The following is a 24,631-nucleotide window of genomic DNA, read 5'->3' on the forward strand; positions in this document are numbered from 1 at the left end:
TTTAGATCTGGTAGAAAGTGTGTGACATAGAAACATTTTTAACTTGAAAAAAATATTAGCTGAAGGACAGTTTCACATGAGTCATGTGGAAAAAAAAATAGGAAAATAATGTGAATGGTTGTGACTGTACGAAGATGGTCTCTGCACATATTTTTTCTTTTTATATTGAAAAGGTGATATACAGATGGGTTACAGTTACATAATTCATGTATTGAGAACATTTCTTTTTGAACAGTTTCACCTCTTCCCTTGTTCTCTCCCAGAAATTTCCCTCCCAACCCTCTCCCGAACAAGGTGAATAGTTCATTTTCAACATCTTGTCTAGTATCACTGCTGCATTTGTTCACCCTTTGTCCATCTGCACATATTTTTCAACTCATGAGAGGGATCTAAGAGTTGTTATGTAGCTCTTCCCGAAGAGGTTAGTTTTCTTTTTCACTTTTTAAGAAGTTATATTTTTTTTCATTTTTTTACTATCAAAGTGATATACAGAGGGGTTAGTTACATATGTAAGGTAGTGAGTACATTTCTTTCAAACTTGTTATCTCCTCCCTCACTTTTCTTCCCCCTTCCCTCCTCTCCAACCCCTCCCCAGGTTAGTTTTGTTCTTTCATATTTCTACATTTGAAAATGCTTATATAATGCTGGACATAGCCATGAAGGATAATAGTAACTAAGGAGAGGACCATATTCTTTTTTTTTTAATTTTTATTATCAAACTGATGCACAGAGAGGTTACAATTTCATACGTTAGGCATTGGATACATTTCTTGTACTGTTTTTTACCTTGTCCCTCATGCCCCCATCCCCCCTCCCCCTTACCGTTTCCCCCTCTGAGGTGTTCAGTTCACTTACACCAAACAGTTTTGCAAGTATTGCTTTTGTAGTTGTTTGTCTTTTTTTACCCTGTGTCTCTCAATTTTGGTATTCCCCTTCAATTTCCTAGTTTCAATACGAGTATACACAGTTTCCAATATACTCAGATAAAATTACAGAGATAGTGTAGGTACAACCACAGGAAGGTGATACAATAACATCATCAGTAATAGAAGCTAAAGATACACCTGGGATATTGAAAGTAGTTACAACTGTGATATAACAATTGTCTCCATAACATGGAGTTCATTTCACTTAGCATCATCGTATGTGTTCATAAGGGTATAGCTATTGGGCCTTGTGATGCTCTGCTATGACTTGCCTAAGCCTGTACTAATTAATTACTTCCAATAAGGGAGACCATGGAGTCCATGTTTCTTTGGGTCTGGCTCACTTCACTTAGTATACTTTTTTCCAACTCTTTCCATTTCCTTACAAATGGGACAAAGTCATTCTTTCTGCTAGAGGCATAAAATTCCATTGTGTATATACCACATTTTCCTGATCCATTCGTCTACTGAGGGGCATCTGGGTTGGTTCCAGATTCTCGCTATGACAAATTTTGCTGCGATGAACATTGTTGTGCTGGTGGCATTACTGTGATTTTCTTTGTGGTCTTTTGGATAGATACCCAAAAGTGGGGCTGCTGGGTCATAGGGGAGTTCTATATTTAGCCTTCTGAGGAATCTCCATACTTCTTGCCATAGTGGCTGAACCAGTTTACATTCCCACCAACAGTGAAGTAGGGTTCCCTTTTGGCCACATCTCTCCAACAATTGTTATTGTTAGTTTTCTTGATATATGACATTCTTACTTGGGTGAGATGGAATCTCAATGTTGTTTTGATTTGCATTTCTTTTATGGCCAGTGATGTAGAGCATTTTTTCATATGTCTCTTGGCCATTCTCAATTCCTCATCAGAGAAGTCTCTTTGTAAGTCTTTAGCCCACTTGATGAGGGGCTATTGGTATCTTGCGGTTTTGTTTTGGAAGAAGGTAATTGTTTTAGTTCTGCCTATATTTTAGATATGAGGCCTTTGTCCGTTGAATGGCCAGTAAAGATCTTCTCCCAGTCTATGGGCTTTCTGTTTATCTTAAGAGCTATGTCCTTTGCCGTGCAGAAGCTCTGAAGTTTGATGCAGTCCCATTTGTCCAACCTTTCTTTGCTTTGTAGCCTTTCAGGGTCTTTGTTAAGGAAGTTCTGTCCTGCACCAAGGAGCCCAAGTGTTTCGCCTTCCTTTAGTGTTTTCAGGGTGTCTGTTTTGATTTCGAGGTCTTTAATCCATTTGGAATTGATTTTGGTGCAGGGTGATATATAAGGATCTAGTTTTAGTTTGTTGCATGCGTTGAGCCAGTTTTTCCAGCACAATTTGTTAAAGAGGCTATCTTTCTTACAAACTATTGTTTTAGCTCCTTTATCGAAGATTAAGTAGGCGTAGTTCTGTGGGTTCATTTCCGGGTCTTCAATTCTGTTCCATTGGTCTTCAGGCCTGTTCCAGTGCCAATACCAAGCTGTTTTTATTACTATAGCTTTATAATACAACTTGAAGTTGGGTATTGTAATTCCTTCAGCACTGTTCTTTCTGCTTAGGATTGTTTTTGCTGTTCTAGGTCTTTTATTGTTCCATATGAATTTCTGGATTGCTTCCTCTATTTCATCAAAAAATGGTGTTGGGATATTAATGGGTATTGCATTGAATTTGTAGATAGCCTTTGGCAATATTGCCATTTTGATTATATTAATCCTCCCAATCCAGGAGCATGGGAGGTTTTTCCATTTCCTTAGTTGTGACTTAATTTAGTTTTTCAAGGTTTTAAAGTTGTCCTCAAAGAGGTCTTTCACTTCTTTAGTTAAGGTTATTCCTAGGTATTTTATGTTTTGGGGGGCTATTGCAAAGGGAGTTGCTTTCCTGATTTCAGCCTCAGTCTTCGGGTTGTTAGCATAGAGAAAGGCCATTGATTTTTGAAGGTTTATTTTATATCTTGCAACTTTGCCAAAGTTTTGGATCAGCTCTAGTAGCTTGGGGGTAGAGTCTATGGGATTCTTTAGGTATAGGATCATGACATCTGCGAAGAGAGAAAGTTTAACTTCATCTTTTACTACTTGGATCCCCTTTATATTTTCTTCTTGCCTAATTGCTCTGGCTAGGAATTCTAGTACTATGTTGAAGAGCAGGGTAGAGAGTGGACATCCCTGCCTTGTTCCTGATTTTAAAGAGAATGGCTTTAGTTTTTCACCATTTAGAGTTATGCTTGCTGTTGGTTTGTCATGAACTGCCTTGATTATATTCAGGAATGTTCCCGGGAATCCCAGTTTTTCCAGGGCTTTTAGCATAATTGGGTGCTGGATTTTATCAAATGCTTTTTCTGCATCCAGAGATAAAACCATGTGGTTCTTTAGCTTGCTCCAGTTGATGTGGTGGATTACATTAATTGACTTGCGTATATTAAACCAACTTTGCATCCTTGGGATGAATCCAGTTGGATCGTGGTGTATGATTTTTTTGATGACCTGTTGGAGTAGATTGGCCAGAATTTTGTTGAGAATTTTTGCGTCTATGTTCATGAGGGAGATCGGTCTATAGTCCTCTTTCCGTGATGAGTCCCTGCCTGGTTTTGGGATGAGGGTAATACTGGCTTCATAGAATGAATCTGGAAGTGAACGTTCTCTTTCAATTTCATTGAAGAGTTTGAGAAATATTGGTGTGAGTTCTGTTTTGAAGGCCTTGTAGAATTCTGCAGTGAATCTGTCTGGATCTGGGCTTTTCTTGGATGGGAGATTATTTATTGCCGTTTCTATTTCAATACTGGATATGGGTCTGTTTAGAATGTTTAAATCTTCATGGTTCAGTTTGGGGATATGAATTTTTTCTAGGAAATCATCCATTTCTTCCAAGTTCTCGAATTTGTTGGCATAAAGGTTTACAAAATAGTCCCTTATTATTTTCTGAATTTCAGTTATTTCTGTGGTGATGTTACCTGTTTCATCTCTTATCTTGTTTATATGAGTGTGCTGCCTTCATTTTTTGGTCAGGTTTGCCAGGGGTCTGTCTATCTTGTTGATTTTTTCAAAGAACCAACTCTTTGTTTTGTTGATTCTTTCGATGGTTTTTTTCATCTCTAATTGATTTAATTCTGATTTGATTTTAATTATTTGCTTCCGTCTACTGACTTGGGGTTTGGCTTGTTGTTCTCTCTCAAGGAAATTAAGGTGCTTCCTTAAATGACTGATTTGCTGTTTCTCCAGTTTGTTGATGTATGCACTCAGAGATATAAATTTTCCTCTGAGTACTGCCTTTGCTGTGTCCCAAGGGAGCTGGTACTTTGTGTCCTCAACTTGGTTGAATTCCATAAACAGTTGAATTTTCTGTTTTAATTTCTTCAATGACCCACTGATGGTTCAGCAGTGTGTTGTTTAGTCTCCATGAATTGTAGCATTTTCTGTGGTGGCTGAATGAGTTGAGCTCTAATTTTATTCCATTGTTGTCTGAGAGAATGCAGGGAATGGTTTTGATACTTCTGAATTTGTACAGATTTTCTTTGTGCCCTAAGATGTGATCTATTTTGCAGAATGTTCCATGTGCTGCCGAAAAGAATGTGTATTCTGTCGTTGCTGGGTGGAATATTCTGTAGATGTCGGTGAAGTCTAGTTGGTCTATGCAATTGTTTAGTTCTGTGGTTTCTTTGTTCAGTTTTTAGCGTGTTCGTCTGTCCAGAGGTGATAGTGGAGTGTTAAAGTCCCCAACTATCAATGTGTTTGGGTCTATGAGTGTTTTTCGAATCAGTAGTGTTTGATGAAGTTGGGTGCTCCTGCATTTGGTGTGTCGATATTTAGAATGGTTATATCTTCCTGTAGGACAGATCCCTTTACTAGTATGTGGTAACCTTCTTTGTCTCTTCTTACCTTTTTTAATTTGAAGTCAATTTTGTCTGATAGTAGGATTGCAACTCCAGCCTGCTTATGGGGGCCATTTGCTTGATGGATTTGTTTCCAGCCTTTCACTTTTAGAAGGTGTTTACTTTTGCTGGATAGATGCGTCTCTTGGAGGCAGCAGAAAGATGGATCTTGATTTTTGATCCAACTTATGAGCCTATGTCGTTTGATTGGAGAATTAAGTCCATTAATGTTGAGAGTTAGGATTGAGAGATGATCGTTTGTTCCTTTCATTATCACTATCTTGTTTAAAGCTGTGTCCTCCCATTTCTTGATCTGAGGTTTACTAATTAGGATTCATTTCTCTGTCTGTATTGGGATCTTGATTATTATCCCTGTATAGTGCATTTTTGAAGATTTTCTGTAACGCTGGTTTGGTGGAGATATATTGTTTCAGTTTTTCCTTACTGTGGAAGACTTTTATTTGACCTTCGGCTATGAATGAGAGCTTGGCTGGGTACAGAATTCTTGGTTGATAGTTATTTTTATTTAGGGTTTGGTATACTTCATTCCAGGCTCTCCTTGCTTTCATGGTCTCTGCTGAGAAGTCTGGGGGTAATTCTGATTGCTTTTACTTTATATGTGATTGTTTTCTTTGCCCTAACAGCTTTGAGTATTTTTTCCTTGCACTCTATTGAACCTGTTTTGATCACAATGTGTCGTGGGATGTCCTATTCTGGTCTGGTCGGTTTGTGGTTCAAAATGCTTCTTGTATCTGTATAGGCCTTTCCTTCTGGATGTTTGGGAAGTTCTCAGCTAATATTCTGTTAAATCGGTTGCCTATCCCATTAACCTCTTTCTCCAAGTTTTCCTCAATACCTATTATCCTTAAATTGGGCTTCCTGATCCTGTCTTGAATCTCCTGTAGCTATCTGTTTTGTTGATTGGACTGGATTTGTATTGATTTTTGATCCTTCTCCATAGAATCTAAGGAATCTTCAGCTCCTGAAATTCGATCCTCTGCTTCAGTTATTCGGGACTGTAGGCTAGCTACTAGATTTCGAATCTCTTTTCCTTCTGACTGGTCTTTCCTGATGATTTCCATGTCATTTCTTAGGTCTTGTATGGACTTCTTTACTTCATTAACTTCATTACTTTGGTTTTGATTGTTGTCTCTCAGGTCTTTAAGCTGGGTAGTTATCTTTTCATTTGACTCTTGAAGTTCATTTATCTTTCTATTTGTGAATGCCATGAAATTCTCCATTAATTTTTGCTTTGCCTCCTCACACTCAAGAATAATTGACTGAAGAGAATCAAACTTTTCTCTCTTTTTTTTTTTTTTGCCAGTCCTGGGCCTTGGACTCAGGGCCTGAGCACTGTCCCTGGCTTTTTCTTGCTCAAGGCTAGCACTCTGCCACTTGAGCCACAGTGCCACTTCTGGCCGTTTTCTGTATATATGGTGCTGGGGAATCGAACCCAGGGCCTCATGTATACAAGGCAAGCACTCTTGCCACTAGGCCATATCCCCAGCCCCAAACTTTTCATTTATCATGTTTATCAGTAGACTTTATAGAGCATTTTGGGGGTTCTCTTCTATGTCTTTGATTGAGTGCTCTGCTTCCTGCTTGTTTGGGTGGGGGATAAGACTTCATTGTTTGCCATCTTTCTTGTGTTCCTTCTGCCCATTTGAATTGGGGATGCCAGTCTACCAGCACCTTTGAGCACCGTTTAAGACCCAAAGCAGCCCTTACCAAGCACTGTTGTGTAAATCTTACACGTTCACAATTATATACAGATACCCTGTATACCTGTCTATAAGATTAGATTTTGTGTTTCTATAGAATACAATTTCAATATAACAACGGATCCTGGGCCCTGTATTCAGTAGTTACTTATTTACTGTTACAACCCTATACGCAATTCTTGTTTTTATATTAAGTTCTTTTAGGAATGGCTTTCTCTATGAACCCCTTTGATTCACTCGGATTAAGCTGGCATACCCTCTGTCCAATAACCAGGAATCAATGGAGACTGGAGGTCCAGGCACTAAGTCAGGAGGGTAAGTTGGAGGTAGTAAAGAGAATACAGTAAAATGTATTGGTGAGGGCACGTAGTGATTTTGGTTTAGTTTCAGTGACGTGGAAGTGTGGAGAAGAGTAGAATCAGTAGAAAGAACAAGGTTGAAATGATAGATAATGGAGAGTTAGCAGAAAAGAGTGGAGGTGTTCTTCATAGGAAAGTAATTTTTAAGGAAAGAGAACGCAAAGAGAGAAATAAAGTAAAAATAGTGGAAGACAGATGCACAAAACAGAGAAAAATTATTTAAAAAAGAAAAAACAATAAAAAGGAAAAAAAATCAGAAAAGGAACAACCCAAACAAACAGAAAAGAAAAAAACTTAGTAAAACAAACAGGTAAAAATAGAAAACATGAAAAAAAAAAAAACCAACGTCGTTTCTGAAGTGAAAAAAAAAATTTTCAAGTTTAAAAAATGTTGAAAAGAAAAAGAAAAAAAAAATGGAGTCCTCCTTGTTTGGGTGGTCTTTCCCCAGTCTCTGGTCTCCTTGTGATGGTCTGCAGTCTATATTACTGATTGGCTGGGTTTGGCTTGATTTCAGTTTGCTCCTCTGTCTGCTTCGGGGCCGTGGCCTTTAATGCCTGGCATTGAATAGGCTGTGGACTCAGCAGGGCGGGGCGCCTCTGGCCTGTTTTACCTGGCTGAGAATTGCTTGCCTGGGTGAGGCTTCTCCCTCCTGGGCGGGGCGGCCTCCTTGGCAGAGGTGGCTATGGAAAGCAGCTCCGTTTCACGCTGGGAATTGGGCTTCCTCTGTGACGGGACCGTTTAACTGTCTCAGGAACTATTCGTTCCTCTCTCTGGTGTTTCCGTGCCGCCGGGAGCTGCTTGCTGCTTTTGCTTTAAATTTAGAAGTTCCGGCGGGCAGGGCGGGGCACCTCTGGCTAAGCCATGGCCCAGGACACGCCTCCCTCCTGGGCAGGGGGCGTTCTCCTGGGCGGAGCTGGCTCTCACTGTTTGGTCCCTCTTGCCCTTTTCAAAGATGGCTACTTTGCCCTCACTTTCCCCAGGCCCGATTTAGTTCCAGTCTGGTCTGACCCTATGCCAGTGGCAAAGATGGCGCTTTGTTCTGGCGGTGAGGGAAGGGCTGCCTTCCAGAAGCTGCTCTGTGGGCGCGAGTGAGAATATCTTTCGTGGGGTACTCACGCTTTCTCTGGGATTTCAGGTCATCCGTGCTGAGCCGCCATCTGGAGTATTTCTCCCTGGTCTCCGCTGTGTGGTTTAGCTGTGTGGAGTGCAGGTTGCTGTGCCGGGCACTTAGCTGCGCCGGCACTGGCGTGGCGGTGGGATACCGCCCAGAGCTCGAATCTGTGTTTTCAGACAAGGAAAGTCGATTTTTCCTTCCTGGCCAGAATCCCTGTACTGTTAAAACTTATGCTGGTTTTCTGTCTAGTAGTAAAAGTTTCTATGGGGTGTGAAAACTGCGAGGTTGGAGGGAGCTCAGCTAGTGCTCTGCAGCTCCTCTGCTGTCTTCCTGGAAGTTCAGGACCATATACTTGTCTGGATTGAAAATTAGTATCTATTAACCTGTATAATTTGGGTTTTCAGTGCTAGGCAGTAAATGGAATAAGAATTTAAGTAAGGATTATTCAAACTGAATATGGATATATCATATGCAGGTTGTCAAACCAGAGAAAAAGCCTGAGAAAGGGAATCTCACAGTCTTAGCAGATTCACTGAATGTTTGTTTTCTGCATCCTGAAAGTGTGAACCATGTGCTTGAATTTGAATTTGAAACTAGTACTTTTAAATAAATATACTTAAGTAGGTTCCTCACAGTTAAAGATGGACCTGTTAGCCCAAGAGTTCAGATGGACATTGTCAATTTTCTTAGCAGTTCAAGTGAAATCAGGTTTTAGGAACAGCCATCAAAATTATCATCATGATAAGCTGTTGTGAGGAATTCATTGCCTTGGTGTGGAGGCTGTGGCCCTTGTACAAACTTGGGAGCCACTGTCCCGTATATGCATGAACTAGATAAAAAGCCTAGATTGTATCTAAGCATATAAATATACTCCCAATATTTTTAAAGGCCTCCTTTTTAAAGATGAAATGATGGCTTGTGTTTGATAATTTATGCTAATTTATTCTGAACCCTTAGTGTAGTTATTAATACAGATCTGTTTCTGTCCTCTAATACATAGTTTTATTGTGACTTTTCTATAGAAGATTAAGTTTAAGGGAAGCTGAAAAGCTGGGGGGAAAAAAGGAGGGAATATATCATCTACAGAATGTCACCAAGAACAGAAGAGGCTAGATATATGGCAAAGGAGTATAAAATAGAGGTGGTTTCTAGGAAGGTTTTCTGAAGGCTATGTATTTTTTTGACAGCTTTTTCTAAGGTAAGCGTGATGATTATGCCTTCTAAGAGTGACAGCAATGCCTAAAGGGCAATGAATCTACATAGAAGTCTTTCATGGAGTGTAAAATGTGCATCAGAAAACCCACTGGATTCAGATACTTGTACCAAATACTTTTTGGTTTTGAGTTATCACCAGTGCTGTGTTCTTTCAGGTCCATGAAAAATTTCTTGAAAACAAACAAACTAATCTGTTCCTTTTCACCTTCCATCTAGAAATTAGTAACTAGTGTATTAGCTTAATGAAAGACAAGGGATAGTACTTGTTGAGGTTGGTAGTTGTTGACTGTTTCTAAGAATCACTCCTCAAGGTGAATAAGAGAAAACCCACAATAGCCCCTAAGCAAGACTTGAAAGTTCTGATTTGGGGGATTATTGTTTACTGAACAATCTACCCTCGAGTTTTTTGTTTGTTTGTTTTTGTTTATTTAGTCATGGGGCTTGAATTCAGGGCTTGGGCCACTGTCCCTCAGCTCTTCTGCTCAGCCACTTTGAGCCACAGTGCCACTTCCTTCTTTCTGATGGTTAATTGGAGATCAGAGTCTCATGAACTTTCCTGCTCACACTGGCTTCGAATTGTGATCCTCAGATCTCAGCCTCCTGAGTAGCTAGGATTACAGGCATGACCTACTGGCACCGGGATCACCTCAAGTTTTATCACTACAGATGGTAATGGATATTGCTTACCATTTTGTCTGTGCTGGATTACTAAATGAGGCAGTGTTGTACTGGAGCACTCAGTTGAGGTGTCCCTCACTTTCATGATTCTGTGGAATAGAGTCAAGTTTTATATAAATGAATCTCAAGACCATACTGTGGGAGGTGAAGGCTGGATTGCAATTTTTATGAATACTTTTGCTGTTGAGAAGACAGTTAGTTCTGGGCCAATAGTAAGTCTAAGCTGACTTGAATGACAATAGTTCTCACCTTAGAAGGGATGTTGGGGAGATATGGTGCTGTGACTTACATGTTGCTCAATGTTGCCTTTTTCAAGGCACATAACTTCAGAAAAAGTGTCACTTCTGACCCCCATCATACTAACATTTCTCCTCCCTCTGCTTCTGGCTTGAACAAGATGTTACATACCAAGGAAAAGAAACAAAATTAAGGACTCTAGTATAAATGAACACTCTGATAAGTCATTTAAGTATATAATCAGTTAACATGATATACTAGATATACTAATGTAAATAGGCAATTTAAGTATGGAATCATAAACAATGCCATATGATATATATTGTAAGACAGTATTTATTATATGTGTGTGTGTAAGCAACACTTAAGACTTTTTGGGGACCATCCCACCATGCAAGTGTGTATATTTTAAGTATATAATAAAAATAAACACACATTATACATATAGATCTCCCTGCACACATTTTGCAGATCAGCAGGCACTAAGTAAACATGGAAAACTGTGCTGGTTTACATACAGTGCTATGATAAATGTTTATTTATGAATGTACTTACAAATAACACAGTTGAACTTTGTATACTGGACACGATCACTAAAGTTAAATTGTATCTAACCACATTGAAATGTGACTTAGCACTGGATGAAACTGCTGCTTTGTCAATTTAGAGTGTAACCCAGCATGTCAGTGAAGTGCAATGATTCTGATCAATGTTCTCTCAGTGTTTTCTCTTGTAACAGACCTCTTTTGTTTAACTTATTTTAAATGGCATATTTTTTTGGCCAGTCTTGGGGCTTGAACTCAGGACTTGGGCTTTGTGCTCAAGGCTAGCACTCTAGTCCCACTTCCAACTTTTTCTGAGTAGTTTATTAGAGATAAGAGTCTCACAGACTTTCCTGCCCAATCTAGCTTTGAACTATGATCATCAGATTGCAGCCTCCCAAGTAGCTAGGATTACAGGCATGAGCCACCAGTGTCTTGGCTTTTGAATGGCATTTGAGAAAGTATTAAAATACATTTTTGTAGTGTCCTAACTTGGGGTAATACTACTGATTATATTTGGTCTATTTGTAAATTTTGGTAAAAGAAGTCCCATAAAACTTAAACTTAACTACTCTGAGATCTACCTTGCATGACAATCTTTTTGGCCCCATCATACTTGCAACAATTCACAGCAAAGTCGGAGCCTGCCATTTCAGTGGTATTTGCTATTTTTGATAGCATTAACATCCATCTGGGAGACTTTAACCATTCAATTGCTAGACTAAATGGACTGGCAGCAAATATATTAAGTGGAGCTTTATTACCTACCAGAATCTATGGTAAAGTGTTCATCTCTTACAGCACTTCCTTTAAAAACATTCTATCTCACAAATATACTCTGTGTGTGTGTGTGTGTGTGTGTGTGTGTGTGTGTGTGTGTGTGTGCATGCAAGCATATGCTGGTACTGTGGCTTGAACTCGGGTCCTTGTACCCTTACTCAGCTTCCTTGTGCATGGCTGGGGCTTTGCTACTTGGGTGACACCTCCCATCCAGCTTTTTGCTAGTTATTTTGGAGATGGCCTTGAACCACAGTACTCCAGATCACAGCCTCTTGAGTAGCTAGGGTTTCAGATGTGTGTCACCAGCATTAAGCTACTTTCTAAATCACCTTCTTTTTGTAATTAGATTGGAATTTGAATTCAGGCCTCAAGCTGTAGTTTAGCTTTTTCTGCACAAGGCTGGTACCTTATTACTTGAGCCACCACTACTTTTGGCTTTTTCATGCTTAATTGGAGATAAGTATCTCTCGGATTTGTCTGTCCAAGCTAATTTCCAACCACAATCCTCAGATCTCAGCCTCCTGGGTAGCTATGATTACAGGGATGAGCCAGTGGCAGTCAAAATCACTTTTTAAAGTGTGGATTGCAAGATATTCATAATTTGCTGCACATTTTCTTATTTTACTGATTTTTATTAGTATATATTAGTTGTGCAGGAGTGGTTTCATTGTGAAATTTCTAGACTTATATGTAATGTATTCTGACCAAACCCACTTCCTCTATCACTCTTCCTTTTGCTAAACACTTAAAAGACAAGCATCCCTATAATAATACTATTTTAAGTTATTAACTATTTAAAATGAAGTCACATGTAATCCATTTAATTTGTATCGACAAAATAAACATTTATTTTTGGGAAGACAAATTTATAGCTGTTAAGAGAGGACTGACCTTTTTCTAATAAGCTTTGCAACTAGAGACTTAGTAGTTCAACTTTGGAAGCAACTTTGATCATCTGACACATGACAACATTATGTGGCTTTCTTTCTTCTCTCTCTTCCTCCCCTCCCCTAGCTCCTCTCGTCCACTCCCCTCCCTTCCCTTTCCCTCCCCTTCCCCCTCCCTCCCCTTTCTTTCCTTTCTTTCTCTCTCCTTCCTTCCTTTCTTTTGTTCTTTCATTCTTGTGTTCCTTCTTGTGTTTGCTGGGGCTTGATCTCAGTGCCCGGGCACTGCTCCTGAGATTTTCTGTCTAAGGCTAGTGCTTTACCGCTTTAGCCACAGCTCCACTTCCAACTTTTTGGTGTTTAATTGGAAATAAGGTTTTCATGGGGCTCAGGCTGGCTTTGAATCTCAGCCTCCTGAGTAACTAGAATTACAAGTGCGAGCCATTTGTTGATTTCAGGAAACAGTGTTACTTACCATAAACCAAGTTAATAAAAATTGCCAGAGAAGGCTGGGACCATATGAGTTATAATTTTATCTCAACAATACCATTTTAATGACACCAAGCAAGTCCCTTGACTTTCTCCTCATCATTTTCCCAAATGCCTTGCCTTGTGGGATTGTGGCAGGATTCACTGTATTCATATAAAGACAATGTTGTTATGACATGTAGAAAGCACTCCTCATCCTGATAGGTATTTGTACTGTTGTTATTGGATGTGTGTTTGAATAGCCGTATGTAACCAATAGTTATTTCTCCACAAGTAATTTCTTACTTCTCATGAAAATTGAGGTTTTGCAATATATATCTCAAAAATTTCTCAGTAACATTTCTTACCCAATTAGAGAAGGCTCCTGCTATTGATCATCACCAAAGGACAGCAATGAAAGTATTCTTTAAACTCTTAATATGAGAATGATTAAATAGAGTAGCATACAGAGGAGTGGTCTCATTTTGCCTAAGAGTTCTTGCAAAACACTGGTTCTTGTCACTGCAATAGAAGATACACAATGAAAGTAAAAGTAAAAGGGAAGAAGTATCACCATTGTGAGCACTATGTGTCCATCTTTCTAGCAGGCAAGACAAGTATAGAGAAGAAAACCTATACATTGTTCATACTGCTATGTACAATATACACACATGCAACTGCCCACCTGTGCAACTATAGCCACTTACAGTAGATGACAATTCATTCTTTCCAAGAGCACACTGTTGGGTGATTATAACCATGTGTTCTCTCATGCTGCCTGTCATCTACACCAACTACTACTACACATTCTTTTTATTAGGAATTATTTTTATTATTTTTAAGTAGTTGTACAAAGGAGTTGCCATTCACCAGAGCTGTTTATGAATACAGTGCATCCTGATCATTGTCACATCTTTCAACATTGTTACCCACCCTTTCTCTTACTTAATTTTAGGTTATGTATTGTTATGTATTTTTTTTGCCTTAAAGTAGTTTATGTGTACACCGCATCTTGATCTGTATCATCTCTTTAACATCTTCACCCCCTTTTGACCCATCCTTTCCCTTATATTTCTCAATTCTGTGATTTATACGATGAATTCTTGCCTGCATTTTCCCTGCTTCCCCTCTTCATTCTTCTGTTCCTTTTCCCTAGGCCCCACCCTACCCTCTTGCAAGTACCAATTTCCTGGTACATGTTTTGTTGGGCTTTGACCAACAAAATCTCTTTAAAGAATGATACTACTACACGTTCTTTTCTTCTATGTGGAATTTACCCATTGTTAAAAGTTCATATTGTTCAAAATCAAATCTTTCTTGGTGGATTATAAAATAAATAGCTGTAGATACTTTTCCTTTATTTTGTCTTTATATTTTTTTCAGACTCTTAACAAAAAAATCCTAAAAATTGGTTTCTGAGATGCTGGATTTGTATTAACATAACACTATGTTTCATAAACTAATACATAATGACAATTGTAATAGATTTAGTTTTATGTAAGTTTATTTCTCAGAGAATTTTGATAATATGGTAATGGTGGTAATAGTCTAGAGTAGTGATGTACAGAAAGGTTACAGTTTCATACGTTAGGCCTTGGGTACATTTCTTGTACTGTTTATAATCCTATTTTGATTCTTTTGATTTTTTTCAAACCTAAGATGCTTATATTTCCCAATGTGGAAATGCATTATTAATTTTATTAGTTATTATTAAATAATAGATTATTAGTAAATAAATTTTCCAATGGGGAAATAATGCATCCAGAGTGTTTTCTCTGATGGTGTGTATTATGGTGTGTGTGTGTGTGTGTGTGTGTGGTGTGTGAACATAGACTAACCTTGCTGAAGTTGATCAGTTGGTAGCAGATCACCCTACTAATGAGGCACATAACATAAATATAACCCCACACAAATGAGAATATTGATTGTCTCATCCATATTTTATCCATTTGAAGCTTTAACTTAATCCAGCTTGTGTATGTAAGTGGACTAGTGATATTTTGTGTGCTTTTGTGCTCTCTCACTATAGTAGTGTGGTCAGATCTGGTCAGCGCCATCATTGGCCACATGGTGAGTTGTACTATCTGGCATCTTGTCTTGATGGGCATGCCTGAATTCCTAGAAGAAGGGAAGTCCCATCTTCAGGTGTTCCTCAATCCCTAGAGACAGGGGTGGTCCCTTGGCCTATAGGTTCCTGAACCTGTCAGTCAAGTATCTGGGACTGGAAGCTTCCTTTGACCCAGCCCTCTGACCTGACAGGTCAGGCCAGCTCAGGCACCACTACACCATGCCATCCTTGCATCATGTGTCCTGTCTCCTGGCCCGTCTCCAGTCACCATGGAATCCCAAGTCAGCTCTCCATTGAAGCTGAATTGGTTTGTTGGTATTGTTTCTTTCTTTCCATTCTGGTCTGTTTCCTGAGAGTGTTAAGGGTATTTGTGGGCTGCAGGCCTTTGTAACAGCTGGCTGCCTGCAGACTGCTAATGCTCTAACAAAAACTCCAAGATTTGATCCGTCAATATGTGACTTCTAGGATAATTTACTATACAACACTATGATGAATAGGAAACTTCCTTTTTCATGAGTATTCCCCTATCAGCAACTGAAGGCAGAATACCACTTGAAAAATGTAACACATGAAATAGGGATATTGGATCGAACTGGTACCATCTTGGCTTCTTGGTGATGAAGTCCTACCCCCAGGTGATGGATGCTTGAATGCCTACGGGCAGGTGCAGAGACTTGGAAACTATTGAACCTGCCAGACTTTTGCCAGAGTCTTTGAACTCCCAGCTCACTGAGACCCCTCCCCCGACCATGACCCTATTTAAGCCTTGACCAGCTCAGCTGCCATTTTATGCCATGTCTTGCCTCTCCTGACTCTCCTCAGGTCATCATGGTGCCCTTCAGCTCTCCATTCACCTTGATCTGGTTTGTAGGGATTTTTTTTCTACTTATTATTTAATCTCCTACTCTCATGGCTCAGTTTTCTAACAGTATTAAATGTATTCAAAGTGGCAAGTCCTTAGGGGACATAATGTCCACCTACAGTCACTGCCTTTTTAAAGACTCCTGATTAGACCTCTCAAAATGTGGCTTCTTTCTACCTTGTGATCAAATTCCCATACAACACTCAGCAGTCTAACCAAAAGATGATTTTTTTTCTAATCTTCTTTACAAGATGATAGATTAGAATGTCTTAAAGCTAAGTATGCCAGCACAATTAATAAATATGTTTGCATAATTTGACATGGGATTGGTGAATAAAAATAAGAATATATCTTAACAAGTTTTCAACTACATGAAATTTTTTGCTTGTGGATTTACTTATATTATTCTAAGTGCTTCAATGTAAAAAGGAAATAATTTCCTTGTAATAGTGGTATTCTGTACCAAAAGCAGTGATTATTTAACCTATAATCTGACACTCCTAGCTTGATTATGTCCAATAAGATGATTAAATTTATAATGACATTAGAAATGTTAAACTGTACTTAGAGAATATTGATTATTTCTACCACTTACATTTTAAATAGAATCTACATAGATTATGCAATATTTTCAGAAAATACCAGAAAGTGCAGAGAATAATAGGACAAACACCTATGAGTCATTGACATTTTTGCCAAATCTTAAACTGTGGTCACATATGCATAAATTATTTTATAGAAGAAATTGAGCAAGTGAGATATTCAGTAAACTTTTTCTTCCCTACGCAAAGGAATTGCTATCCTGAATTTTGTGTTTATAATCCCTTTAATTTTTTTCATGCTACATATATGTGTACTTTTGATATATTTGTATATGCATAAAGTAATGCAACTTTTCATAAATGTCATCACTCTGGAAATAGTCTTTGCTAAATTAACATTTGTCACAAAATTTGTACAGTATTTGGAATTATTCACATTGATTGATGTGGTCAAATTCATTCCTTTTTTTTTCTTTTTTTTTCCCCCATCTTGGGCTTTTTCACTCAAGGCTAGCACTCTACCACTTTGAGCCACAGCACTACTTCTGGATTTCTAGTGGTGAATTGGAGATAAGAGTCTCACAGATTTTCCTGCCCAGGTTGCCTTCAAACTGTGATCCTCAGATCTCAGCTTCCCGAGTAGCTGGGATTATAGGCATGAGCTACCAGCACCAGGCAAAGTTTATTCATTTAAATTACTTATTGTAGTCTATTGTATAATGTGAGAATTTAGACAATCTACAGTTAGAGGGTGTAGACTCCAAAAACCTATTCACACTAATACAAGTTTGTGGGTTTTGCAAAATTATCCTCAAGTTTGATACTTTGCTAGAACTCCTTAACAGGAGTCATTGAAAGCTGTTGTAGTCATAGCCTTAATTTATTAGAGGGAATGAATATAGATTGAAACCACTCGAGGAAGAGGGTCTCCAATTGTGGAGTTTCTAAAATCTATTTTCACAATAGAGTCAGAATAATGTTCCTCTCTCAATATGGATGTGTGACAATGCACACAAGAATGACCAACCAAGAAAGTTCCCCTGAGCCTCCAGGTTCAGTATTTTTTTTATTGGCACTGCATTTCTCAGGTGTGTTTGATTGCCAATCGAACAAGTCTCAATTTCCCGCGCCCTCTGAGTAATACCCTATTCAAAGCCCTCACCCTAACTCACACTGTTAAATCTTTTTGACATGGCCAACCCCCACCCTAAGACTATGTGGTGTTCCAGCCCTGACCCTCAATCATACTATTAGAATGTTTGTTGACCCAGTGCCTCTAGGCAAGCAAAAACATTCCTTTTAGACATGACATTCTGAAGGCTTAGAAATCACCTCCCAGAAGCTGAGAACAAAAGCTAGACCTTCTTTGGGTGAAATGAAATTCTTTACTGTGCATATTATTTTTACATTTTGTTTTGTGCATTTTTCTCGATCAATATTTGAACTGTTTTTAATGAATATACAATAGGTACCTATCTTATTTGTTAGTGTATACATGAATAATTATATTCACCATATACAGCTATTTGCCACATATAAAAATGTGCCAATTACAAATACTAATTCATTTAATCGCCCAAAGAGCTCTATATGAATGTGTTGTGATTTTAGAGATGACCAAATATGGGCTGGGAATTTGGCCTAGTGGCAAGAGTGCTTGTCTCGTATATATGAAGGCCTGGGTTCGATTCCCCAGCACCACATATATAGAAAATGGCCAGAAGTGGCACTGTGGCTCAAGTGGCAGAGTGTTAGCCTTCAGCAAAAAGAAGCCAGGGACAGTGCTCAGGCCCTGAGTCCAAGGCCCAGGACTGGCAAACAAACAAACAAAAAAGAATAGAGACAAGTAAATAATGTCTCCTAGGTCTTACAGTTATTATGTGGCAGAGTTGGCATGTAAGCCCACTCATTCAGAATTCTTCCTTTCATTCACTGTGCTGTGCTACCTTAAAAGTGTTTTATATACATTTGACACATGTGTATTAGGGTTTCTTGAAGGTCTATAATTAACAATAAGATTGCTTCTCTAGCCAGGTGCTGGTGACTCACTCATTAAATCTTAGCTACTGAGGAGGCTGAGATCTGAGGATTGTGGTTCAAAACTAGCCCAGACAAGATAGTCTGTGAGACTCTTATCTTCAGTTAACCGCCAGAATACTGGAAGGGGAGCTGTGGCTCAGAGTGGTATAGTGATAGCCTTGAGCAAAAGAGCTCTGGGCCAGTGACCATACCCCTAGTTCAAGCTCCACAACCAGCAACAACAAAAAAAGATTTCTGCTTTAGAGATAGTATTCATCTTCAGCTTGACTAATGCCAAATTGCCACTCAAACTGATACTTTTAACAATTAGTACATATCTGTGCAACTCTTTCTTTCTCAGTTATGCATATTCTATTTTTAATTGTCTAGATATAACATTTTGAAGCACTCCATTTTTAGTCTTCTGTGTAATTTTTGCATTTTATTGAAGAAATCTTGTTACCTAGTTTTAGGAATTTGCCCCACTCTGTATTGTTTTTACAAGTTGTGCTCTCTGTATTTATGCCTGCTAACTTCCTGGAATTGATTTTGAAAATGGTAGAACGTAAGGATATAATTACTCCACTCATATGGATAATCTGTTGTCCCCAAACCATTTTCCTGTGGGCTATTCTTTTCCACAGAATTATAATGCTACCTTGGTCATTATCATATCTGTGTATACCTAACCTATTCATTTTCTATTGTTGCTTACTGCAAATTTAGTAAGCTAAAACAACACAAAATTATTATTACATTCTTGAAGGTATTAGGTCTAAAAGGGGTACAACCTCATGAATGCATTATTTAGAGCAGTAGAGAAAATTATTTTTTTCTTGTTTTTCCAACTTAAAATGCAACTTGCATTGTTTGCATATGTCTTCCAGTAATGGCCATGCTTGGATGTCCTCTCTTGTCCTTACATCCTCTCTGAGACCTTCCTGCTTCTTATTTAAGGAACCTTGTGATTTTATTCCACTCTCCATAAATATCATGTCATCCTAAGTTCTTTAAGCACAATTCTAAAGGCTTCTTTGCCATGTAAAATAGTATGTCCACAGGTTCCAGTGATTAGGGTATGGATATTTTGCGAGGTTGAGGGCATTTTCATCCTAGCGCAGGCTTCCTTTTGGCAATTACATTATTCTTGTTTCCAATTCATCCATTTTTAAACATAATTTGAATCTGATTTTATCTTAATAAAGTTTTGGGAGAATTTAACCCTGCTGTTCTTGTATTATCTTGTTTTATCTGCTAATTGTCACTCAGGGTTTGAGATTTTAAACTCCTGATCAGGGGACTGTATTTATGTTATTGGACTGTGTCTGGGCTTGGTTGAAGTCATATCCTGCCAAAAAGTATTTGTAGTTGCTTCTATCGTGTCTCTGGGGTTATCACTATCCCAGAACCATTTGACAGGTTATTTCACTGGATAAGGGTGCCATTGATCATGTAGTGGCATAATTTCAAGCGCCAATCTGTGTGAGGGCAGGTCACTGACTGTAAATACAGAAGTATAATATTCCTCTACCCTCTGTTAATAAGTGGATCACCTTTTACTCAGACTGGCAGTTCCCTTAAAGATGCAGAAATGTTATCCTGTTCTGTTCTCAACCTGGCCATTTAAAACTCAGTACGTAGGTTTCTGCTATAAGCAAGCTCCTTAGGACTGCTGCTCCCTTAATTCATATGCTTACTATTCTGGTTGCCAGTTTCTACTTTAGTTTTAGCACCTTGAGGTTTAGCTTACTTTATGGTAAGTAAAAACTCTCCCAAAGTCTTCCATGCTTCAACTGTCTTTAGCATGTCTCGTGCTTTCTATTGGGTGTTTCAACACATTACTTCTTATGGGTAGTGTCGTTTGTGTGGTCTGTAGAAGTTAATTTTAGGAGGACATTTGACTATTTCTTTCTTGGTTCCATTTCTCAGTGTCAACATCAACACTATTAATAATATAAATAATATTGCCTCTGCTGCATCATGACACTGCTAATCTTTCCTTTTAAAGTTGGGGGTACAGGGGTTTGAAATCAGTGCCTTGCACTTGCTAGGTAGGCACTTGAGCACCTTAGCCTTTTTTTTTTTTGCTTTTGTTATGTTTAGGATAGGGGCTGGCCTTGGGCCTTGATTCTCCTACCTATATTTTCCAGATGAGTGATGGCATGCATGGTATTTATTGACCTAGGTTCGCACAAACTTTTTTTTGTAACCTGGGTTGTCTTGAGGTGTAATCCTCCTCTGTTTCTTAAATCTCCATATGCTTGCACTTTCACAGGAATATACCACCATTCTGGGCAAGCTGCTGCTAAATTTACCTCTGAGAGTTTCTTCATATGATGATTGAGAGCATTGTAAAATTATCAAAATTTCTGCATTATCAGTTGTCAAGTGTGGTATACTTAAAATGTAGTTTTCTTCACTTTCAGCCCAATTCTACTAATTTTTACTTTTTTCTTTCTAGGATGTGTGCTGTGTTTGGTGGAATCTATTGTCTTCGCCATTCTGTACAGTGCCTTGTAGTGGACAAAGAATCCAGAAAGTAAGGATGCTATAAATTACCTTCTTATATTCATCCCCCAAATGCAGGTGAAAAATGTTAGTCATCTTGAAAAAAATGGTTCTTGAAAGATCTTCCTTGGTATTAATAACATATCAACCTTGATTAAAAGTAATTTGTGTTTAGATCTTCCAGAACAAGGAAAGTGAGTTCAGAATATAGAAACTAAATTAATTTCCCTGAAATGTGACTACAGCTCCTGACCATCCAAGCTTGGAAGACAAATCATTTCAGCTGCTAGGGTTGGGCGATGAGTGATGTTAGTTTTCCTTGTGGCCTTACCTCCTCTAATTGATTTTCGTCAGATGACAACAAAGCCCTCTGTTATTGCATTTTTAAAAATGGAGCTCACCTAAAGACTCATCAGATTAATCTCTGCTGATAATGCATGTCACTCCAAGAGAAAAGACTTTAATGAGTTTTTAGGTACATTGTTGTCATAAACTATACTGCCCTGTTATCTGAGGATAAATTCTTTTACAAACTATCAAGCCTACAAGCCAGTTAAGGATGGAAATGCAAATTTACCTGCTTAATGAGCACCATTTATTTACCTGTGTATTTTTTGTCTTTTTATTATTATTCTAGAATTTATTCATTATTAGTGTATATACTTATCTGAATTATATGAAAGAAAATAATATGTTACATACCTAGCTAATTCCTAGATTTTTCATTGAAACTTAGTTTCAGCTGGATCAAGATTTAGTTAACTGGATCATGGTTTAGGAGCTAATGCAACTGCTTTTTTTCACTTCATTAGATTTCTCAAGCAGCTAAAATTTTTAGGTAACTATGTTTAAGGCTATGTAGAAAATAGTATCATTGAGGTCATAAAATACCTTAGTGTTTTTAACTAGAATCTTATGTAAGTTTTAGTCTGCTCTGATTATTTTTGAGTAATTTTGTGTAGTCTTAAAATAACATAAAATGGCATAAAATGACTATTAATTTATCATTGAATAGAGTGTGTAAGTAGTATTTTGAGCCATAGCAAACAAAAAACCTCAAGAAATATGTGATACATAGTAAATTTGTAATTCTATAGTATAAGACAAAATTGACATGTGATTTAAAGGGCTTGTAAAGTACCTTTCAGAGTTTTAACAAAACTGTAGAACTTAAAATCTGATAGTTTTCAGTAAAAATAAACTATCCTTAAAGGCTAAGATAGTGTCATCTTTGTTCATGAAGAGCTCCAAGGAGCATAAAGGAATAGTTGTCTTTCTGACTTCTGGAGTTTTTTTTTTTATTGTGCATTCATTCTGAAACAAGACTATGACAGAAAGCTAGATAATGAATTGCTTCTTTAGTGCTTATTTCCTTAAATCATTTTACCTATTTTGGGCCCCCTACCAATCAGTCCCACACGTGACATGAAAAATTTGCATGGCTTGTGTTTGTTTGTTTGATTTGGAGTGGTTATGCTGTAGTACAGTAATAGCATTTGTTGAAATAAAGGCTGCACTTACCTTACTTTGACCTAGCTTATGATGGACTCTGAACAAAGGAATTCTTCTTTATGATCTATGAAGATTCCAGTTACAACAGATAGCTGAGGGCTAATGGTCTAGAGACCAAAAGAACCTCCAGACTGGTAGTATTCAAACTTTATTGTGCCTGAGAATTGCCAGGTAAGCTTTTCTAAAAAAAGTAAGGCAGATATCTGTGTCTCCCCTTTAGTGAGATAGGCGTATGGTAGAGCCAGGAATTTATAGTTTTAAGGCACATGTAAATGAGTGTATTGTAGACTGTCCTTAGATGAAATTCAGAAACACTGATCTGCAAGGTAAATTTGAGGATTTATACAAGAGTACTATTTTCCGTAATGGGCTGGGGATCTAGGTCTTAATTGATTGCAAAGCCTTATCTTGGTGAACCTAGGTGAATACTGACAATCAGATATGAATTTAAATATTACAGATAAACCAATTATCATTTAATATGTTTTGTATCTTTATAGAAAATCCTGAAATATAACCTTGATTGTTTAACAGCTCCTAAGACGTGTGTAAATGTCAGTTAGTCCTAGAACAAGAGAAGACTTGGAATTCACTTCAGTGAATTACAGTGACCAAGTTCTTAGGCATGGGCAAGTAGGATAAGGTAAACAGACTTGGTGGCCATTTTCAAGTCTCCTTCCAGATCTGATATGATGCTGTGGTTATTGAATGTTCTACCTTTTCCTTCACATTTGGAAATAAAATATTTATAATATTTCATATCTACAAATGTGATTCCCTTTCACATCCTAATCTTCAGTCCAAGTGCAAACATTCTTTAAACTAGGTATTTATTTTTGTGTCTACTTTTATGAATGCAAGTGAAATAGCACAATGTCTAGCTTGTACTTTTTTTTGCCAGTCGTAGGACTTGAACTCAGTGCCTGGGCACTATTCCCTGATCTACTTTTGCTCAAGGCTAACACTCTACTGCATGAGCTCCACTTCTGGCTTTTTCTGTTTATGTGGTACTGAGGAATCAAACTCAGGGCTTCTTGCATGCTAGGCAAGCACTCTACCACTAAGCCACATCCATAGCCCTTACTTTGTACTTTTATTATTGTATTGCTACACTCTCAGTGCCTAATTGATAGGTACATTTTAGTTTTTAAGATATATCTGGTTTTTAAAGATACAACCTTGGAAAGAGTAAGAGGTGATGAAGTACAGTGATAAAGGGGGTGACTGATCAAGGTACAGTGTATGAATATTTTAGAATGTCAGAATGAGACCTCCTTGTACAAACTAATTTATACTAATTTGAAAATAAAAATACACTGTCCTTTGTCATACTGAATGTGATTCTCTTACTGGAAATTAATTCAAAACTAATTAATTTCTATAATAATAGTGTCATTATTAAAATTTGACTTGTATTTAAAATATTTCTGCTATCTACTGTATTCTTGCTGCATGAATTGCTTAGGTAATTTTTTTAAGATTTTACATAAGAAACAATATTTGAAAACTGTGAATTTATACCTCCAGTAATAATTCCAAAACATTATTAATTTTTGACTCTTAAAAGTCCTATATTAATCCTATTTTTTTTGGTTTTCTTATCAAAGATTAGATGGTCATAGGTCTGCGGATCCATTTCTGGGTCTTCACTTCTATTCCACGGGTCCTCACCTGTTCTTATGTCAGTACCAAGCTATTTTTATTACTATAGTTCTGTAATAGAGTTTAAAGTTTGGTATTAATATTCCTCCAGCACTGTTCTTTCTGCTAAGGATGTTTTTGCTATTCGGGTTCTTCTATTATTCCATATGAATTTTTGGATTGCTTCCTGTATTTCATTAAAGAATGATGTTGGGATATTGATGCATATTGCATTGAATTTTGTAGATGGCCTTTGGCAGTGTTGCCATTTTCATGATGTTAATCCTCCCAATCCAGGAGCATGGGAGGTTCTTCCACTTCCTTAGTTCTGCTTTAATTTCCTTTTTTAGATGTTTTTAAGTTTTCATCATATAGATCCTTCACTTCTTTTGTTAAGATAATTCCTAGGTACTTTATTTTTGACACTATTACAAAAGGAGTTGCTTTCCTGATTTCATCCTTGCTCTTCTCATTGTTGACATACAGAAAAGCCATTGATTGTTTGAGGGTTAATTTTATATCCTGCTACTTTGCCAATGTTTCAAATTAGCTCGAGTAACTTGGGAGAGGAGTCTATAGGGTTCTTTAAGTACATTATCATGTCATCTGCATGTCATTTTTCCATATTTGGATTCCCTTTATGTTTGCATCTTGCCGTATTGCTCTAACTAGGTAGGAATTCTGATACTATACTGAAGAGGAGTGGAGA

General features: G+C 37.8%; 1 protein-coding gene across 2 annotated transcripts in view; it reads left to right on the forward strand.

Annotated features, from left to right (window-relative positions):
• Chm (CHM Rab escort protein) overlaps nt 1–24,631 on the forward strand; it is a 190,733-nt gene that overhangs the window by 128,765 nt on the left and 37,337 nt on the right. For both annotated transcript variants that reach the window (XM_048335517.1, XM_048335519.1), the window contains one exon: nt 20,723–20,800. In XM_048335517.1, coding sequence (XP_048191474.1) covers nt 20,723–20,800 — 78 coding nt within the window. The remainder of the gene's footprint in view (nt 1–20,722; nt 20,801–24,631) is intronic.

This window comes from Perognathus longimembris, chromosome 28, assembly GCF_023159225.1.
Source record: "Perognathus longimembris pacificus isolate PPM17 chromosome 28, ASM2315922v1, whole genome shotgun sequence".
NCBI lineage: Eukaryota > Metazoa > Chordata > Mammalia > Rodentia > Heteromyidae > Perognathus > Perognathus longimembris.